Source organism: Xenopus tropicalis, chromosome 10 (genome assembly GCF_000004195.4).
Source record: "Xenopus tropicalis strain Nigerian chromosome 10, UCB_Xtro_10.0, whole genome shotgun sequence".
Lineage (NCBI taxonomy): Eukaryota > Metazoa > Chordata > Amphibia > Anura > Pipidae > Xenopus > Xenopus tropicalis.
Genome location: NC_030686.2, coordinates 51,767,232 through 51,787,995, shown reverse-complemented (window position 1 = coordinate 51,787,995; position 20,764 = coordinate 51,767,232). Strand labels below are relative to the sequence as shown.

At 55.0% G+C, this 20,764-nt stretch overlaps 2 protein-coding genes across 4 annotated transcripts; both read right to left on the bottom strand.

The window, feature by feature from the left end:
• Positions 1-952: 952 nt before the first annotated feature.
• On the bottom strand, positions 953-3,953 carry LOC116407947. Of its 3 annotated transcripts, none has more exons than XM_031894292.1 (2): positions 3,842-3,953; positions 953-1,945 (listed from the first exon to the last, which is right to left on the bottom strand). In XM_031894292.1, the coding sequence occupies exons 1-2, from the start codon at positions 3,928-3,930 to the stop codon at positions 991-993; spliced, it is 1,044 nt and encodes a 347-aa protein (XP_031750152.1). In that variant the 5' UTR covers positions 3,931-3,953; the 3' UTR covers positions 953-990. The 3 variants fall into 3 exon arrangements, with proteins under 3 accessions (XP_031750152.1, XP_031750154.1, XP_031750153.1); XM_031894294.1 differs by having other exon boundaries at positions 953-1,880; positions 3,767-3,846; XM_031894293.1 differs by lacking the exon at positions 3,842-3,953 and adding an exon at positions 2,025-2,092 and having other exon boundaries at positions 953-1,876.
• On the bottom strand, positions 953-20,370 carry c17orf75 (chromosome 17 open reading frame 75). The gene is made up of 10 exons (XM_031894291.1): positions 20,084-20,370; positions 18,981-19,061; positions 13,111-13,236; positions 11,669-11,809; positions 8,536-8,593; positions 8,217-8,336; positions 6,810-6,874; positions 6,490-6,626; positions 6,138-6,241; positions 953-4,978 (listed from the first exon to the last, which is right to left on the bottom strand). Exons 1-10 carry the CDS (start codon positions 20,353-20,355, stop codon positions 4,757-4,759), a joined length of 1,326 nt encoding a protein of 441 aa, XP_031750151.1. The 5' UTR covers positions 20,356-20,370; the 3' UTR covers positions 953-4,756.
• Positions 20,371-20,764: the final 394 nt, after the last annotated feature.

Below are 20,764 nucleotides of genomic sequence, written 5' to 3'. Positions count from 1 at the left end.
CATCACTCTGCGCGGGGCAGACGCCATCCCCCGGCTCATCACTCTGCGAGGGGCACACGCCATCCCCCGGCTCCTCACTCTGCGAGGGGCACACGCCATCCCCCGGCTCCTCACTCTGCGCGGGGCAGACGCCATCCCCCGGCTCATCACTCTGCGAGGGGCACACGCCATCCCCCGGCTCCTCACTCTGCGCGGGGCAGACGCCATCCCCCGGCTCCTCACTCTGCGCGGGGCAGACGCCATCCCCCGGCTCCTCACTCTGCGCGGGGCAGACGCCATCCCCCGGCTCCTCACTCTGCGCGGGGCAGACGCCATCCCCCGGCTCCTCACTCTGCGCGGGGCAGACGCCATCCCCCGGCTCCTCACTCTGCGCGGGGCAGACGCCATCCCCCGGCTCCTCACTCTGCGCGGGGCAGACGCCGGCCCCCGGCTCCTCACTCTGCGCGGGGCAGACGCCGGCCCCCGGCTCCTCACTCTGCGCGGGGCAGACGCCGGCCCCCGGCTCCTCACTCTGCGCGGGGCAGACGCCGGCCCCCGGCTCCTCACTCTGCGCGGGGCAGACGCCGGCCCCCGGCTCCTCACTCTGCGCGGGGCAGACGCCGGCCCCCGGCTCCTCACTCTGCGCGGGGCAGACGCCGGCCCCCGGCTCCTCACTCTGCGCGGGGCTGACGCCGGCCCCCGGCTCCTCACTCTGCGCGGGGCAGACGCCGGCCCCCGGCTCCTCACTCTGCGCGGGGCAGACGCCGGCCCCCGGCTCCTCACTCTGCGCGGGGCAGACGCCGGCCCCCGGCTCGTCCATGTATGGGCACCACCAGCCCAGACTGATATTTGGCGTAACATTGGTCAGATCTCGATTGGCAGGTTTGATTTTCCCATTGGATCAGGAACCCATTGGCTTGTTGATGTGGTGTTTGGTCCGACAGCCCAATTTGATCATTCACACACATGCTGGTACCGATCACTATTTATTTTAATCAGAACCAAGTACAGTCATGAAGTTACAGCCAATAAGAGCGCTATTTGAAATGTCAGGCGGATGAGGGAGGAGTCAGGAGGCAATGGAACAGTTTCAGCCCAGGGGGGTGAGAAACAAAAGCCATAGGGCAAATCCAGGGCAGGAGCCTGGGGCACCTTGTATGTAACCCACTCGCCTACGTTATGGCCTCTTATCCACAGTGGGTTCTGCCTATAAAGGGGCAGCTTGTATGTAACCCACTCGCCTACGTTATGGCCTCTTATCCACAGTGGGTTCTGCCTATAAAGGGGCAGCTTGTATGTAACCCACTCGCCTACGTTATGGCCTCTTATCCACAGTGGGTTCTGCCTATAAAGGGGCAGCTTGTATGTAACCCACTCGCCTACGTTATGGCCTCTTATCCACAGTGGGTTCTGCCTATAAAGGGGCAGCTTGTATGTAACCCACTCGCCTACGTTATGGCCTCTTATCCACAGTGGGTTCTGCCTATAAAGGGGCAGCTTGTATGTAACCCACTCGCCTACGTTATGGCCTCTTATCCACAGTGGGTTCTGCCTATAAAGGGGCAGCTTGTATGTAACCCACTCGCCTACGTTATGGCCTCTTATCCACAGTGGGTTCTGCCTATAAAGGGGCAGCTTGTATGTAACCCACTCGCCTACGTTATGGCCTCTTATCCACAGTGGGTTCTGCCTATAAAGGGGCAGCTTGTATGTAACCCACTCGCCTACGTTATGGCCTCTTATCCACAGTGGGTTCTGCCTATAAAGGGGCAGCTTGTATGTAACCCACTCGCCTACGTTATGGCCTCTTATCCACAGTGGGTTCTGCCTATATAGGGGCACCTTGTATGTAACCCACTCGCCTACGTTATGGCCTCTTATCCACAGTGGGTTCTGCCTATATAGGGGCACCTTGTATGTAACACACTCGCCTACGTTATGGCCTCTTATCCACAGTGGGTTCTGCCTATATAGGGGCAGCTTGTATGTAACCCACTCGCCTATGTTATGGCCCAACATGGCTTCTTATCCACAGTGGGTTCTGCCTATATAGGGGCAGCTTGTATGTAACCCACTCGCCTACGTTATGGCCCAACATGGCTTCTTATCCACAGTGGGTTCTGCCTATATAGGGTCAGCTTGTATGTAACCCACTCGCCTACGTTATGGCCCAACACGGCTTCTTATCAACAGTGGGTTCTGCCTATATAGGGGCAGCTTGTATGTAACCCACTTGCCTACGTTATGGCCCAACACGGCTTCTTATCAACAGTGGGTTCTGCCTATATAGGGTCAGCTTGTATGTAACCCACTCGCCTACGTTATGGCCCAACACGGCTTCTTATCAACAGTGGGTTCTGCCTATATAGGGGCAGCTTGTATGTAACCCACTTGCCTACGTTATGGCCCAACATGGCTCCTTATCCACAGTGGGTTCTGCCTATATAGGGGCAGCTTGTATGTAACCCACTCGCCTACGTTATGGCCCAACATGGCTCCTTATCCACAGTGGGTTCTGCCTATATAGGGGCAGCTTGTATGTAACCCACTTGCCTACGTTATGGCCCAACACGGCTTCTTATCCACAGTGGGTTCTGCCTATATAGGGGCAGCTTGTATGTAACCCACTCGCCTATTTTATGGCCCAACACGGCTTCTTATCCACAGTGGGTTCTGCCTATATAGGGGCAGCTTGTATGTAACCCACTCGCCTATGTTATGGCCCAACACGGCTTCTTATCAACAGTGGGTTCTGCCTATATAGGGGCAGCTTGTATGTAACCCACTTGCCTACGTTATGGCCCAACATGGCTCCTTATCCACAGTGGGTTCTGCCTATATAGGGGCAGCTTGTATGTAACCCACTCGCCTACGTTATGGCCCAACACGGCTTCTTATCCACAGTGGGTTCTGCCTATATAGGGGCAGCTTGTATGTAACCCACTCGCCTACTTTATGGCCCAACACGGCTTCTTATCCACAGTGGGTTCTGCCTATATAGGGGCAGCTTGTATGTAACCCACTCGCCTACGTTATGGCCCAACATGGCTCCTTATCCACAGTGGGTTCTGCCTATATAGGGGCAGCTTGTATGTAACCCACTCGCCTACGTTATGGCCCAACACGGCTTCTTATCCACAGTGGGTTCTGCCTATATAGGGTCAGCTTGTATGTAACCCACTCGCCTATTTTATGGCCCAACACGGCTTCTTATCCACAGTGGGTTCTGCCTATATAGGGGCAGCTTGTATGTAACCCACTCGCCTATGTTATGGCCCAACACGGCTTCTTATCAACAGTGGGTTCTGCCTATATAGGGGCAGCTTGTATGTAACCCACTTGCCTACGTTATGGCCCAACATGGCTCCTTATCCACAGTGGGTTCTGCCTATATAGGGGCAGCTTGTATGTAACCCACTCGCCTACGTTATGGCCCAACACGGCTTCTTATCCACAGTGGGTTCTGCCTATATAGGGGCAGCTTGTATGTAACCCACTCGCCTACGTTATGGCCCAACACGGCTTCTTATCCACAGTGGGTTCTGCCTATATAGGGGCAGCTTGTATGTAACCCACTCGCCTACGTTATGGCCCAACATGGCTTCTTATCCACAGTGGGTTCTGCCTATATAGGGGCAGCTTGTATGTAACCCACTCGCCTACGTTATGGCCCAACACGGCTTCTTATCCACAGTGGGTTCTGCCTATATAGGGGCAGCTTGTATGTAACCCACTCGCCTACGTTATGGCCCAACACGGCTTCTTATCCACAGTGGGTTCTGCCTATATAGGGGCAGCTTGTATGTAACCCACTCGCCTACGTTATGGCCCAACATGGCTTCTTATCCACAGTGGGTTCTGCCTATATAGGGGCACCTTCCCAGAAGGCCATATCCCGGGCAGATACAGGCACCTCTCTAGGCCCCGGTCCCTATCCCCCAGAAACAGCATTTCCTCTCTCACCTTCCCATAAAAACCTTTTTTACATTAAATTAATATCTCACCCCCAAAAGGCCAAGTTACAAAATGTAGTGTTACCCCCAATACTGCAGTTTTGTACCAACATGTTAGTGATTGGGTAAAAGAGACCGTTATTGTCATTATTGTTGCACCATAAAATATAAAGTAGGAGACACCAACCCCCGGGGGCCCCCGTGACTGCTCCCAGTAGGAGACACCAACCCCCGGGGGCCCCCGTGACTGCTCCCAGTAGGAGACACCAACCCCCGGGGGCCCCCGTGACTGCTCCCAGTAGGAGACACCAACCCCCGGGGGCCCCCGTGACTGCTCCCAGTAGGAGACACCAACCCCCGGGGGCCCCCGTGACTGCTCCCAGTAGGAGACACCAACCCCCGGGGGCCCCCGTGACTGCTCCCAGTAGGAGACACCAACCCCCGGGGGCCCCCGTGACTGCTCCCAGTAGGAGACACCAACCCCCGGGGGCCCCCGTGACTGCTCCCAGTAGGAGACACCAACCCCCGGGGGCCCCCGTGACTGCTCCCAGTAGGAGACACCAACCCCCGGGGGCCCCCGTGACTGCTCCCAGTAGGAGACACCAACCCCCGGGGGCCCCTGTGACTGCTCCCAAGATGCACAATACAAATAGTGAATGGAGAGAACCTTGGGCATTTTGGGGCCCCTGTGAGACTGCCCAGGACACTCTATGTAGTGGGATTTGTGTGGCCCCCCAGTCAAGTTGATGAAAGCGCAGAGCCCATGGTCGTTAGAGCGAGAGAGCTGTGAGCCCAGTGACTACTAACAGAACCATAGAGACAGCTCAGCAGTTGTGAGCGGAAAATCCATCCTCCTGGATAAACTCCTCCAGGACCCTCAGGACACTGCTGGCCTCCGGCATCTCCGCGTGCTCCACCCTCACAATCTTCAGCAGAATGTCGCCATTGCCGCAGTTCCGCAGGAAGGCGTAGCACCGAAACAAGGCGTAGTGGCTCATCTCTGCCTGTCGGATCAGCCGCTTCAGGTTGTTCATATCCTGGATTGCCTGTCCAACATGGAGACTCAGTCAGCCCTGGGTCCCCTCCCTCAACCCCTACCCCTACTCCAATAATCCCACCCCAGAACTGCTAGCCCCTGGGCTACTCTCTTTCCCATGGTCAGGCAGGAACCTCCAATCTCCCCCCAGTACTTACCCAGGTACAGAGCTCTGATTCTCTGTACTTCCTGCTCCTGGGCTGCTCTCTTTCCCATGGTCAGGCAGGAACCTCCCCCTGGGTAAGTGAATCCAATCTCCCCCCAGTACTTACCCAGGTACAGAGCTCTGATTCTCTGTACTTCCTGCTCCTGGGCTGCTCTCTTTCCCATGGTCAGACAGGAACCCCCCCCTGGGTAAGTGAATCCAATCTCCCCCCAGTACTTACCCAGGTACAGAGCTCTGATTCTCTGTACTTCCTGCTCCTGGGCTGCTCTCTTTCCCATGGTCAGGCAGGACCCTCCCCCTGGGTAAGTGAATCCAATCTCCCCCCAGTACTTACCCAGGTACAGAGCTCTGACTCTCTGTACTTCCTGCTCCTGGGCTGCTCTCTTTCCCATGGTCAGGCAGGAACCTCCCCCTGGGTAAGTGAATCCAATCTCCCCCCAGTACTTACCCAGGTACAGAGCTCTGATTCTCTGTACTTCCTGCTCCTGGGCTGCTCTCTTTCCCATGGTCAGGCAGGAACCCCCCCTGGGTAAGTGAATCCAATCTCCCCCCAGTACTTACCCAGGTACAGAGCTCTGATTCTCTGTACTTCCTGCTCCTGGGCTGCTCTCTTTCCCATGGTCAGACAGGAACCTCCCCCTGGGTAAGTGAATCCAATCTCCCCCCAGTACTTACCCAGGTACAGAGCTCTGATTCTCTGTACTTCCTGCTCCTGGGCTGCTCTCTTTCCCATGGTCAGACAGGAACCCCCCCCTGGGTAAGTGAATCCAATCTCCCCCCAGTACTTACCCAGGTACAGAGCTCAGATTCTCTGTACTTCCTGCTCCTGGGCTGCTCTCTTTCCCATGGTCATACTCTCTTATGCTCCCCCCATGCTTGGGGGGGACTAACTCCATTCCGTATAAGGCCACCGCCCCACTGTGCCTACACCAGTTCCCCCAGTAGCAGGAAGAAGAGCATTACTGGTTCCCAGTAGGTGAGATGCATTATGGGGGGGCAGTACCTTTAGCTTGAAGTTCTCCAGTCGCTGGCGGAAGAGGAAGGGGTTGCCCCCGTCAGGGCTGTGTGTAACAATCTGCATCCAGTCCTCACAGAACTTGTTACTCACTGTATGGGCAAACATACAGAAATCATTGGCTTATCCCAGCTCCTCCTACTTCCAACCATGTGACCAACTAAATCTGCGCTAGTGCCCCCACTATACCCTGTGTGTGCCAGTTACCAACCAATTAGAGAAGAGATCCAGCTGCCCATGCACAGGGTGTGGTCACCCAATGAATGGATCTTTCTCTGATATGCCCACTGCTGATAGGCGAATCAATGTAACAAAGCAGACGGCTGGGGGGCTCACTTACCTGCATGCAGGATCTGCGGCTGGGAGTCACTGCAGTCTACAATAAGTGCCCTCTGCTCCTCCTCCGTCATTGCAACACATAGAGATGCCATGGTGCCCTCCTGCACCAACCCCTGCAGCCCGGCCATGCCCAGGAACCTGCCAGTACCAACACATTGATTAATAGGGGTCTGTGTGCAGCCATGTAGGGAACATGCATGTTACATGGGCAGTGCAGCCATTACTGGTACCATAGGGTGCACCTTGGGTTCTGCCTGCTGACTCTCTATTTACTGTGAGTAGCAGCACTGCAGGTTACCCCCCCCATACAGTTCTACTTACCTGCTTATGTCACCCTGGGTCCTGTCATCTGCGTTCCTCACCTCGACCGGCGTGTAGCTCAGCGCCTGCAGGGAAGGAGTTAACAGTGCGTGACCCTGCCCCCCTCCAGCTGCGCGCCAAGTCTTGGGAGATTCCCCTCCCCTACTTAGGAACCTATGGATTGGCTGCAGAAGACTGGGGAGATTCCCCGCCCCTACTTAGGAACCTATGGATTGGCTGCAGAAGACTGGGGAGATTCGCCGCCCCTACTTAGGAACCTATGGATTGGCTGCAGAAGACTGGGGAGATTCGCCGCCCCTACTTAGGAACCTATGGATTGGCTGCAGAAGACTGGGGAGATTCGCCGCCCCTACTTAGGAACCTATGGATTGGCTGCAGAAGTCTGGGGAGATTCCCCGCCCCTAACTGGGATTGGCTGCAGAAGACTGGGAATATTCCCCGCCCCTGCTTTGGAACCTATGGATTGGCTGCAGAAGACTGGGGAGATTCCCAGCCCCTACTTAGGACCCTATGGATTGGCTGCAGAAGACTGGGGAGATTCCCCTACCCCTACTTAGGACCCTATGGATTGGCTGCAGAAGACTGGGGAGATTCCCCTACCCCTACTTAGGACCCTATGGATTGGCTGCAGAAGACTGGGGAGATTCCCCCTACCCCTACTTAGGACCCTATGGATTGGCTGCAGAAGACTGGGGAGATTCCCCTACCCCTACTTAGGACCCTATGGATTGGCTGCAGAAGACTGGGGAGATTCCCCTACCCCTACTTAGGACCCTATGGATTGGCTGCAGAAGACTGGGGAGATTCCCCTACCCCTACTTAGGACCCTATGGATTGGCTGCAGAAGACTGGGGAGATTCCCCTACCCCTACTTAGGACCCTATGGATTGGCTGCAGAAGACTGGGGAGATTCCCCTACCCCTACTTAGGACCCTATGGATTGGCTGCAGAAGACTGGGGAGATTCCCCTACCCCTACTTAGGACCCTATGGATTGGCTGCAGAAGACTGGGGAGATTCCCCTACCCCTACTTAGGACCCTATGGATTGGCTGCAGAAGACTGGGGAGATTCCCCTACCCCTACTTAGGACCCTATGGATTGGCTGCAGAAGACTGGGGAGATTCCCCTACCCCTACTTAGGACCCTATGGATTGGCTGCAGAAGACTGGGGAGATTCCCCTACCCCTACTTAGGACCCTATGGATTGGCTGCAGAAGACTGGGGAGATTCCCCGCCCCTACTTAGGACCCTATGGATTGGCTGCAGAAGACTGGGGAGATTCCCCTACCCCTACTTAGGACCCTATGGATTGGCTGCAGAAGACTGGGGAGATTCCCCGCCCCTACTTAGGACCCTATGGATTGGCTGCAGAAGACTGGGGAGATTCCCCTACCCCACATACTCACTGCGTGCAATAGGTAGGCCAGCTTCTCTTGGAACAGATGCACCACCCTCTGGATTGGCTGCACGGAGGCTTCAAACCAGCTGCAGAGGTGGGGCCTTATGTCAGTCTCCAGGTTGCTCATCTACACGGGGAGAAACTTATGGGCATCAGCGGCTGCCATTGGCCACTTACCTGCAGCAGAGCAAGAGCCGGGCTTGTGTGGGGCACAGAGCTGACTGTCTAACAGCAGACAAACTGCAGGTTATAAAGCCTACAGCCGAAGACACCCCAACTCTGCCCAGCCTGGAGCCCAAAACTCCTTATATAGTCCCCATTCTCACCTGGGGGTCCAGTTTTGCCTTCAGCGCCTCAGCGTATTTATCCAGCTCCAATCGGAACGTTTGTTGTTAAGGGTGAAACTGCATTCCTGTGCCACAACTGCACGGGGGGGGGGGGGGGCGGGAGATAAAGCACCAGCCATCAGTACCATTATCAATATGGCTGCCTCTCCAGCCATCGTAACCATTATCAATATGGCTGCCTCTCTAGCCATCAGTACCATTATCAATATGGCTGCCTCTCCAGCCATCAGTATCAGTATGGCTGCCTCTCCAGATATCAGTACCATTATCAATATGGCTGCCTCTCCAGCCATCAGTACCATTATCAATATGGCTGCCTCTCCAGCCATCAGTACCATTATCAATATGGCTGCCTCTCTAGCCATCAGTACCATTATCAATATGGCTGCCTCTCTAGCCATCAGTACCATTATCAATATGGCTGCCTCTCTAGCCATCAGTACCATTATCAATATGGCTGCCTCTCCAGCCATCAGTACCAGTATGGCTGCCTCTTCAGATATCAGTACCAGTATCAGTATGGCTGCCTCTCCAGCCATCAGTACCATTATCAATATGGCTGCCTCTCCAGCCATCAGTACCATTATCAATATGGCTGCCTCTCCAGCCATCAGTACCATTATCAATATGGCTGCCTCTCCAGCCATCGTAACCATTATGGCTGCCTCTCCAGCCATCGTAACCATTATCAATATGGCTGCCTCTCCAGCCATCGTAACCATTATCAATATGGCTGCCTCTCCAGCCATCAGTACCATTATCAATATGGCTGCCTCTCCAGCCATCGTAACCATTATCAATATGGCTGCCTCTCCAGCCATCAGTACCATTATCAATATGGCTGCCTCTCCAGCCATCGTAACCATTATCAATGTGGCTGCCTCTCCAGCCATCGTAACCATTATCAATGTGGCTGCCTCTCCAGCCATCATAACCATTATCAATATGGCTGCCTCTCTAGCCATCAGTACCATTATCAATATGGCTGCCTCTCTAGCCATCAGTACCATTATCAATATGGCTGCCTCTCCAGCCATCAGTATCAGTATGGCTGCCTCTCCAGATATCAGTACCATTATCAGTATGGCTGCCTCTCCAGCCATCAGTACCATTATCAATATGGCAGCCTCTCCAGCCATCAGTATCAGTATCAGTATGGCTGCCTCTCCAGATATCAGTACCATTATCAATATGGCTGCCTCTCCAGCCATCAGTACCATTATCAATAAGGCTGCCTCTCCAGCCATCAGTACATTATCAATATGGCTGCCTCTCCAGCCATCAGTACCATTATCAATATGGCTGCCTCTCCAGCCATCAGTACCATTATCAATATGGCTGCCTCTCCAGCCATCAGTACCAGTATCAGTATGGCTGCCTCTCCAGCCATCAGTACCATTATCAATATGGCTGCCTCTCCAGCCATCAGTACCATTATCAATATGGCTGCCTCTCCAGCCATCAGTACCATTATCAATATGGCTGCCTCTCCAGCCATCAGTACCATTATCAATATGGCTGCCTCTCCAGCCATCAGTACCATTATCAATATGGCTGCCTCTCCAGCCATCAGTACCATTATCAATATGGCTGCCTCTCCAGCCATCAGTACCAGTATCAGTATGGCTGCCTCTCCAGCCATCAGTACCATTATCAATATGGCTGCCTCTCCAGCCATCGTAACCATTATCAATGTGGCTGCCTCTCCAGCCATCGTAACCATTATCAATATGGCTGCCTCTCCAGCCATCGTAACCATTATCAATATGGCTGCCTCTCCAGCCATCAGTACCATTATCAATATGGCTGCCTCTCCAGCCATTGTAACCATTATCAATATGGCTGCCTCTCCAGCCATCGTAACCATTATCAATATGGCTGCCTCTCCAGCCATCAGTACCATTATCAATATGGCTGCCTCTCCAGCCATCGTAACCATTATCAATGTGGCTGCCTCTCCAGCCATCGTAACCATTATCAATGTGGCTGCCTCTCCAGCCATCATAACCATTATCAATATGGCTGCCTCTCTAGCCATCAGTACCATTATCAATATGGCTGCCTCTCCAGCCATCAGTATCAGTATGGCTGCCTCTCCAGATATCAGTACCATTATCAGTATGGCTGCCTCTCCAGCCATCAGTACCATTATCAATATGGCTGCCTCTCCAGCCATCAGTACCATTATCAATATGGCTGCCTCTCCAGCCATCAGTACCATTATCAGTATGGCTGCCTCTCTAGCCATCAGTACCATTATCAATATGGCTGCCTCTCCAGCCATCAGTATCAGTATGGCTGCCTCTCCAGATATCAGTACCATTATCAGTATGGCTGCCTCTCCAGCCATCAGTACCAGTATCAGTATGGCTGCCTCTCCAGATATCAGTACCATTACCAATATGGCTGCCTCTCCAGCCATCAGTACCATTATCAATATGGCAGCCTCTCCAGCCATCAGTATCAGTATCAGTATGGCTGCCTCTCCAGATATCAGTACCATTACCAATATGGCTGCCTCTCCAGCCATCAGTACCATTATCAATAAGGCTGCCTCTCCAGCCATCAGTACCATTATCAATATGGCTGCCTCTCCAGCCATCAGTACCATTATCAATATGGCTGCCTCTCCAGCCATCAGTACCATTATCAATATGGCTGCCTCTCCAGCCATCAGTATCAGTATCAGTATGGCTGCCTCTCCAGCCATCAGTACCATTATCAATATGGCTGCCTCTCCAGCCATCAGTACCATTATCAATATGGCTGCCTCTCCAGCCATCAGTACCATTATCAATATGGCTGCCTCTCCAGCCATCAGTACCATTATCAATATGGCTGCCTCTCCAGCCATCAGTACCAGTATCAGTATGGCTGCCTCTCCAGCCATCAGTACCATTATCAATATGGCTGCCTCTCCAGCCATCAGTACCATTATCAATATGGCTGCCTCTCCAGCCATCAGTACCATTATCAATATGGCTGCCTCTCCGGCCATCAGTACCATTATCAATATGGCTGCCTCTCCGGCCATCAATACCATTATCAATATCAAAAGGCGGATAGTTCTTCTCTGGTGAGAAATATCTTTAGAAAGAACAGGAAAGGATATAAGTCAAGTCCTTTTTCAGAACCTGCCAGAAAGCAGACAATGTATTCTGGGGGGGGCGCACTGAGCTCCGCCTCTGCTGCTTCCCCCACTTTGTCTTCTTGCAGGAGGCAATAGAAACATCCCATAGAATATTCTGTAGAGCTGCAGAGAAAACGGGAGTTACCTGCAAACCCACAATTCACTTACATACACAATCTACCCATAATCCTCTGCTCATCATTATGTCACTCCTACGCCCCGCGGGCCCCCCTCACTCCTACGCCCCGCGGGCCCCCCTCACTCCTACGCCCCGCGGGCCCCCCTCACTCCTACGCCCCGCGGGCCCCCCTCACTCCTACGCCCCGCGGGCCCCCCTCACTCCTACGCCCCGCGGGCCCCCCTCACTCCTACGCCCCGCGGGCCCCCCTCACTCCTACGCCCCGCGGGCCCCCCTCACTCCTACGCCCCATGGGCCCCCCTCACTCCTACGCCCCGCGGGCCCCCCTCACTCCTACGCCCCATGGGCCCCCCTCACTCCTACTCCCCGCGGGCCCCCTCACTCCTACGCCCCGCGGGCCCCCCTCACTCCTACGCCCCGCGGGCCCCCTCACTCCTACGCCCCGCGGGCCCCCTCACTCCTACGCCCCATGGGCCCCCCTCACTCCTACGCCCCATGGGCCCCCTCACTCCTACTCCCCGCGGGCCCCCTCACTCCTACTCCCCGCGGGCCCCCTCACTCCTACTCCCCGCGGGCCCCCCTCACTCCTACGCCCCGCGGGCCCCCTCACTCCTACGCCCCGCGGGCCCCCCTCACTCCTACGCCCCGCGGGCCCCCTCACTCCTACGCCCCGCGGGCCCCCCTCACTCCTACGCCCCGCGGGCCCCCTCACTCCTACGCCCCATGGGCCCCCCTCACTCCTACTCCCCGCGGGCCCCCTCACTCCTACTCCCCGCGGGCCCCCTCACTCCTACTCCCCGCGGGCCCCCCTCACTCCTACGCCCCGCGGGCCCCCCTCACTCCTACGCCCCACGGGCCCCCCTCACTCCTACGCCCCATGGGCCCCCCTCACTCCTACTCCCCGCGGGCCCCCCTCACTCCTACTCCCCGCGGGCCCCCTCACTCCTACTCCCCGCGGGCCCCCTCACTCCTACGCCCCGCGGGCCCCCCTCACTCCTACGCCCCGCGGGCCCCCTCACTCCTACGCCCCATGGGCCCCCCTCACTCCTACGCCCCATGGGCCCCCGTCACTCCTACGCTCCATGGGCCCCCGTCACTCCTACGCTCCATAGAGCCTGTTACACGTGGATGCCCCAATCCTCACAACCCCCATTTGGAAGCCCCTGATGCTCCGAGATCCCTGTTACACTGACTCCTCAGTCCCATATAGGGGTGTGGGGCAGTTTCTATAGAGAGGGGTAGGCAGTTAGGGGGCAGATGGGGTATACATTTCCCCCCCTCTCACCTCAGTTCCACAGATGCAACGTTTCCCATTCCCTCAAACAGGGCGCCGCGGGACAGGCGCTTAGAAACGAAGCTGCGCAGCTCCAGCTCCGACTCGGAGGGTAAGTTTGTATCCACCAGCGACAGGCTGAAAGGCAGAAGCCCGGGGGGGTCAGGACCCTCAAATTTGAATAAGAAGTTGATTGTTTTCCCTTTTGTATTTCTGCTCTTTAACCCTTTCTTGCCTTTGTCCCAATGTCTCTCCATCTCTCTCCCCTTTCAAATCAAATCAAATCAAATGAGCTTTATTGGCAGGACCAAATACATTTAGCATTGCCAAAGCAGGTATAGGGTGTAAAGGGTGGGGTTAGGGGGTCAGTATATGGGAATGGGGGGGTTTAAGGGGTGGGGATATGGGGTCAGGATATGGGGACAGGGGAAAGTCCTGTCTCTCTCGGTCTATGACAGTCAGTTATGTATTGTGCTGCCATTGTTGCTGTCGGTGCCTCTTCTCCCAGTAGGATGCAGAGTTTTCTCTTTTCTTCTATAGATGGGAAGTCTGGGATGTGATGGGAGAGTCTCTGGCAGTGGGTGTCTCTCAGGGCTGAGTATTTGGGTCTCTGGCAGTGGGTGTCTCTCAGTGCTGAGTATTTGGGTCTCTGGCAGTGGGTGTCTCTCAGTGCTGAGTATTTGGGTCTCTGGCAGTGGGTGTCTCTCAGTGCTGAGTATTTGGGGCAGTGTAGCAGGAAGTGGGTCTCATCCTCTACTGCCCCCTGGTCACATCGCTGGCACAGCCGGCTCTCCCTGGGCCTGTAGGTCTGTCGGTGCCGACCCAGTTCAATCTCCAGGCTGTGGGCACTCAGTCTGTACTGGCTCAGGATCTGTCTGTCTTTGGGCTTCTGTTGTAAGCTTCTGGGAGTTTGCTATTTCTTTCCTCCAATCACAGATATATTGCTCTTTTGACTGTTTTGTTGTTTGTTTTACTTGGCCTTTAGTCAGTGGGTGGGAGGCTTGGGTGGGCAGGGTGCTGATGAGTTGTTTCAGGGCACAAGGCTTTCCCTGGGTCTCATTGTGCAACAAGGCTTTATGATGGTAGGTCCTGGCGTTGCTGTTGTGTAGGTGTGCCCAGTACGAGAGCGCCCTCTTCTGTATGGCAAACAGTAGGGGGAATCTTCCCAGCTCAGCCCGACAGGCACTGTTTGGGGGGCTCCGGGGGGTGTGTAGGTGTGCCCAGTATGAGAGCGCCCCCTGCTGTATGGCAAACAGTAGGGGAATGTGCCCAGCTCAGCCCGACAGGCACTGTTTGGGGGGCTCCGGGGGGTGTGTAGGTGTGCCCAGTACGAGAGCGCCCTCTTCTGTATGGCAAACAGTAGGGGGAATCTTCCCAGCTCAGCCCGACAGGCACTGTTTGGGGGGCTCCGGGGGGTGTGTAGGTGTGCCCAGTACGAGAGCGCCCTCTTCTGTATGGCAAACAGTAGGGGGAATCTTCCCAGCTCAGCCCGACAGGCACTGTTTGGGGGGCTCCGGGGGGTGTGTAGGTGTGCCCAGTACGAGAGCGCCCTCTTCTGTATGGCAAACAGTAGGGGGAATCTGCCCAGCTCAGCCCGACAGGCACTGTTTGGGGGGCTGCGGGGGACCTGGAGAAGGTGCTTGCAGAATTCCAGGTGGAATATTTCTGTTGGGCTAGAGTCCCATTTGGGTGGGTGTGGGTAGGTGATCGGACCCCACACTTCGCTGCCATAGAGAAGGATTGGGGCAATGACACTGTCGGAGAGTTTAAGCCAGACTCTTACTGGGGGTTTAAGGGGGTAACGATGTCTCCTGATGGCATAGAAGGTTCTGCCCCCTTGTCTTTTAGAGCAGCTACTGCTGGTTTAAAGCTTCCTGATTGGCTGATTTCTAGGCCAAGGTAAGTGTACCTGTCAGTGTGACTTAGTGCGAGGTTGTTTAGTAGGAAAGAGGGTGTTTGGCTTTGTTTACTGTTCCTCTTCTGGAAAACCATGATTTTTGTTTTGTTTGGATTGATGGGCAGTGCCCAGGTTGTACTGTACTTCTCCAGCACTGCCAGCTTGGCCTGTAGGCCGCTCTCTGTTGGGGACAGGAGTAGGAGATCATCGGCATACAGCAGGAACCCCCCCTCAGTGCCATGTAGGCTCAGTCCTGGTGCTGGGGAGGCATACAGCAGGAACCCCCCCTCAGTGCCATGTAGGCTCAGTCCTGGTGCTGGGGAGGCATACAGCAGGAACCCCCCCTCAGTGCCATGTAGGCTCAGTCCTGGTGCTGGGGAGGCATACAGCAGGAACCCCCCCTCAGTGCCATGTAGGCTCAGTCCTGGTGCTGGGGAGGCATACAGCAGGAACCCCCCCTCAGTGCCATGTAGGCTCAGTCCTGGTGCTGGGAGGCATACAGCAGGAACCCCCCCTCAGTGCCATGTAGGCTCAGTCCTGGTGCTGGGGAGGCATACAGCAGGAACCCCCCCTCAGTGCCATGTAGGCTCAGTCCTGGTGCTGGGGAGGCATACAGCAGGAACCCCCCCTCAGTGCCATGTAGGCTCAGTCCTGGTGCTGGGGAGGCATACAGCAGGAACCCCCCCTCAGTGTCATGTAGGCTCAGTCCTGGTGCTGGGGAGGCATACAGCAGGAACCCCCCCTCAGTGCCATGTAGGCTCAGTCCTGGTGCTGGGGAGGCATACAGCAGGAACCCCCCCTCAGTGCCATGTAGGCTCAGTCCTGGTGCTGGGGAGGCATACAGCAGGAACCCCCCCTCAGTGCCATGTAGGCTCAGTCCTGGTGCTGGGGAGGAATCTAAGGCTGCTGCCAGCTCATTAATGTATATGTTAAAGAGGGTTGGACTCAGGCTGCAGCCCTGTCTGACCCCTCGGCCCTGCCGGAACCACTCACTTCTCTTCCCATTCACCTTGATGCTGCATTGGTTCCCAGTATATGAGCTCTTTATGACGTCATATGTCTTCCCCCCTATCCCACTCTCCAGCAGTCTCAGGAATAGGCCGGGGTGCCACACTGAGTCCCCCCTATCCCACTCTCCAGCAGTCTCAGGAATAGGCCGGGGTGCCACACTGAGTCCCCCCTATCCCACTCTCCAGCAGTCTCAGGAATAGGCCGGGGTGCCACACTGAGTCCCCCCTATCCCACTCTCCAGCAGTCTCAGGAATAGGCCGGGGTGCCACACTGAGCCCCCCCTATCCCACTCTCCAGCAGTCTCAGGAATAGGCCGGGGTGCCACACTGAGTCCCCCCTATCCCACTCTCCAGCAGTCTCAGGAATAGGCCGGGGTGCCACACTGAGTCCCCCCTATCCCACTCTCCAGCAGTCTCAGGAATAGGCCGGGGTGCCACACTGAGTCCCCCCTATCCCACTCTCCAGCAGTCTCAGGAATAGGCCAGGGTGCCACACTGAGTCAAAGGCCTTTTTGAAGTCCACAAAACAGGCAAATATTTTTCCTTGTTTTGTATTGTGGACAAGATCTCTGATGAGGCTGTGCAGGGGGTAGGTCTGTGGTGCGGGGGTTTGGCAGGAACGCTGCTTGGCTCTGGCTAACACCATTGTGCTGGGTTAGGAAGGTGAGGATTCGCCTGTTCAGAATACTGTTGAAAAGTTTTCCCAGGGTGCTGCCCACACAGATCCCTCTGTAATTGGCTGGGTTGTACCGGTCCCCACTTTTGTAGATGGGGGTTATGAGGCCTTGGTTCCATGCCCGGGGGAAGTGGCCCACACTCAGGGCTAGGTTGAAGAGTTTGGCTATTGCCACATGTGTTTCTGGGGGCCGTATTTAATCATCTCCGGCAGGATTCCATCTGTACCGGCAGCTTTTTTACATTGTAGGTCTTTTTTTTTCTCTGCTATTTCCTGGGGGGTCATTGGTGCATCCAAAGGGGTCTGGAAATCCTTGATTTTCTCCTCCAGAGCATGGAGCTTTGCCTGTATATTCTTTTGTTCTGGGGTTTGCTCACATGGGGGGATTTCTTTGTACAGATCCTTGAAGTAGTTCCGCCAAATGTTGCCATTTTGTATATGGAGGGGATTTTTCTTGGGTCGGGTCCCCATGCGGTTCCACACCTCCCAGAATGAGTTCTCTTGCAGGGCATCCTCTAGTTGTTGGAGATTGTTTGAGATATTATTTTGTTTTTTCTTTCTATTGGTTCTGAATGTGGTTATGGGCTGCCTTTAGCTCTGGGTTATGTGGCTCTCTGTGCTTTTGGTTAGAGGCTTTCCTTAGTAGGTTCCTTATTGCCTTGCACTCGCTGTCAAACCATTTATTAGACTTTATATTGCTTTGTTTATTGCAGTTGGTCCTTTTCAGGTCAGATAGTTCTGCCATGGTGTGTAGTATTTTGTTGAGGTCCTTTGCTGCTTGGTTCACCCCACGTGGGGTTCTCCCATATGAGTTGCTTTGGAAGCTTTCAAGCAGTTGTTTGACCTGGGATCTGCTGGTGGCCTCCTGGTACCTCAGGGCAGAGTGCTGGGGGCATTTAAATGCTGGGGGCAGGTTGTAGAGGCCGGGATGGTGTTGTTGTGCGGTTGGTTTGTTGCTACATTTAACATATAAAAGTATTTGATTATGGTCTGACAGGTGGGTTTCTGGGGTTACTGTAAAGGCGCTGATGTTTGCAGGGTCCATGTCGGTGATGGCATAGCCCCCCACACTGCTACCTACATGGGAGTTTAGTGTGTATCTCCCTAGTGTGTCTCCTTTGGTGCGGCCATTAAGAATAGAAAGGCCAAGGCTTCTGCACATGTTTAACAGTTTTCTCCCCATTTTGTTTACTGTGCTGCCATAGCTGTTTCTTTGGGTCGGTACTGTTTCTTGACAGCAGTTTGCAGATCCCAGTACATAAGTATTTCCCTCTCTCCGTCTCTCTTCCCTTTCCGTCTCTCTCCGTCTCTCTTCCCTTTCAGTCTCTCCCCGTCTCTCTTCCCTTTCAGTCTCTCTCCGTCTCTCTTCCCTTTCAGTCTCTCTCCGTCTCTCTTCCCTTTCCGTCTCTCTCCCCTTTCTGTCTCTCCATCTCTCTTCCCTTTCCGTCTCTCTCCCCTTTCCGTCTCTCTCCCCTTTCTGTCTCTCCATCTCTCTTCCCTTTCCGTCTCTCTCCATCTCTCTTCCCTTTCCGTCTCTCTCCATCTCTCTTCCCTTTCCGTCTCTCTCCATCTCTCTTCCCTTTCCGTCTCTCTCCATCTCTCTCCCCTTTCCGTCTCTCCCCTTTCCGTCTCTCTCCCCTTTCTGTCTCTCCATCTCTCTTCCCTTTCCGTCTCTCTCCCCTTTCTGTCTCTCCATCTCTCTTCCCTTTCCATCTCTCTTCCCTTTCCATCTCTCTCCCCTTTCCGTCTCTCTCCCCTTTCTGTCTCTCCATCTCTCTTCCCTTTCCGTCTCTCCATCTCTCTTCCCTTTCCGTCTCTCTCCATCTCTCTTCCCTTTCCGTCTCTCTCCATCTCTCTTCCCTTTCCGTCTCTCTCCATCTCTCTTCCCTTTCCGTCTCTCTCCATCTCTCTCCCTTTTCCGTCTCTCTCCATCTCTCTTCCCTTTCCGTCTCTCTCCATCTCTCTTCCCTTTCCGTCTCTCTCCATCTCTCTTCCCTTTCCGTCTCTCTCCATCTCTCTCCCCTTTCCGTCTCTCTCCATCTCTCTTCCCTTTCCGTCTCTCTCCATCTCTCTCCCCTTTCCGTCTCTCTCCATCTCTCTTCCCTTTCTGTCTCTCTCCATCTCTCTCCCCTTTCCGTCTCTCTCCATCTCTCTTCCCTTTCCGTCTCTCTCCATCTCCCTTCCCTTTCCGTCTCTCTCCATCTCCCTTCCCTTTCCGTCTCTCTCTATCTCTCTTTCCGTCTCTCTCCATCTCTCTTGGGGCCCAATAGGTTAATACTGCTAATTATGGGGGCAGTACCTGAAGTCGTCGGTGCAGGCTGCATCTCCGGACAGACTGGCAGAGCTGCCATCCTCAGTGTCAGTACCAGGCTGAGAGTCACTGCAAAGGGAACCAGATGGGTCGGGTCATACCAGTACTATGGGCCACATACTACAGAGAGCACAGCACCGAGCCCAGTTCCCACAATGCCATGCACACTTGTGTTGATTTCCTCCTCCTCAGAACATGCAAGGCATCATGGGAACTGCAGTCTGGGCTGTGGGCGAGCTAACTACCTATGAGTGCTTCCTGGCCCCAGTGCATGCTGGATAATTACACTTACTGGAAGCTGGCAGGCTAGCAGCACAACTACAGCAACCAGCATGCACTGGGCACTAGCGATGGGCAGAGACCTCAGGCTGGCGAGGGTTAAGAGAAGGTGGGGGGTTTAGCTGTCATTGCTGCCACCCAGCACCCATCACAGGAGGGTACAGCTGCGGGAGCTGCCATACTGCAGGCACAGGGACACACAGTGCTGGGGAGGAACTACTTTATTGCAACAGGGCTTGCCCTATACTGTAGGTAACATGACTTCCTGTGGGAGCTGCCATACTGCAGGCACAGGGACACACAGTGCTGGGGGGGAACTACTTTATTGCACAGCAGGGCTTGCCCTATACTGTAGGTAACATGACTTCCTGTGGGAGCTGCCATACTGCAGGCACAGGGACACACAGTGCTGGGGGGGAACTACTTTATTGCACAGCAGGGCTTGCCCTATACTGTAGGTAACATGACTTCCTGTGGGAGCTGCCATACTGCAGGCACAGGGACACACAGTGCTGGGGAGGAACTACTTTATTGCAACAGGGCTTGCCCTATACTGTAGGTAACATGACTTCCTGTGGGAGCTGCCATACTGCAGGCACAGGGACACACAGTGCTGGGGAGGAACTACTTTATTGCACAGCAGGGCTTGCCCTATACTGTAGGTAACATGACTTCCTGTGGGAGCTGCCATACTGCAGGCACAGGGACACACAGTGCTGGGGGGGAACTACTTTATTGCACAGCAGGGCTTGCCCTATACTGTAGGTAACATGACTTCCTGTGGGAGCTGCCATAGGGACATATAAACTTACCCTCCAGGAAGGTAAATATACAGAGAGTGGAAGGCAGTGCTGCTGGGTCTCAGATCCCCGTTCCCTTCCAGGATCCCCTCCTCGACCCTCAGTTCCTCCCCATCAACGGACTCAGCCAGAGAGCTCTGTGTCTGTAGCATCTCCCAGCTGGCAGTAAACAAAATGGGTCCGCAGGAAATCCGCCTCCCCCCAAGCGCTGGATCCGGATAGAAACGTTCCGAGGTGTCAGAGTACCGCAGTCTCGGCGCCACCTGCTGGTGAGAAGCTCGCATTACCTTGCTGGGCAGCCAGCTCCTTCCTATCGGAATTAGTGAGCTGGGCACTGTGGCCCATCCTACCCTTCCCTCCTCTCCCAGTTACACTTCCCATATCCACCCGGGGCCCTTCCCTCCTCTCCCAGTTACACTTCCCATATCCACCCGGGGCCCTTCCCTCCTCTCCCAGTTACACTTCCCATATCCCACCCGGGGCCCTTCCCTCCTCTCCCAGTTACACTTCCCATATCCCACCCGGGGCCCTTCCCTCCTCTCCCAGTTACACTTCCCATATCCCACCCGGGGCCCTTCCCTCCTCTCCCAGTTACACTTCCCGTATCCCACCTGGGGCCCTTCCCTCCTCTCCCAGTTACACTTCCCGTATCCCACCCGGGGCCCTTCCCTCCTCTCCCAGTTACACTTCCCA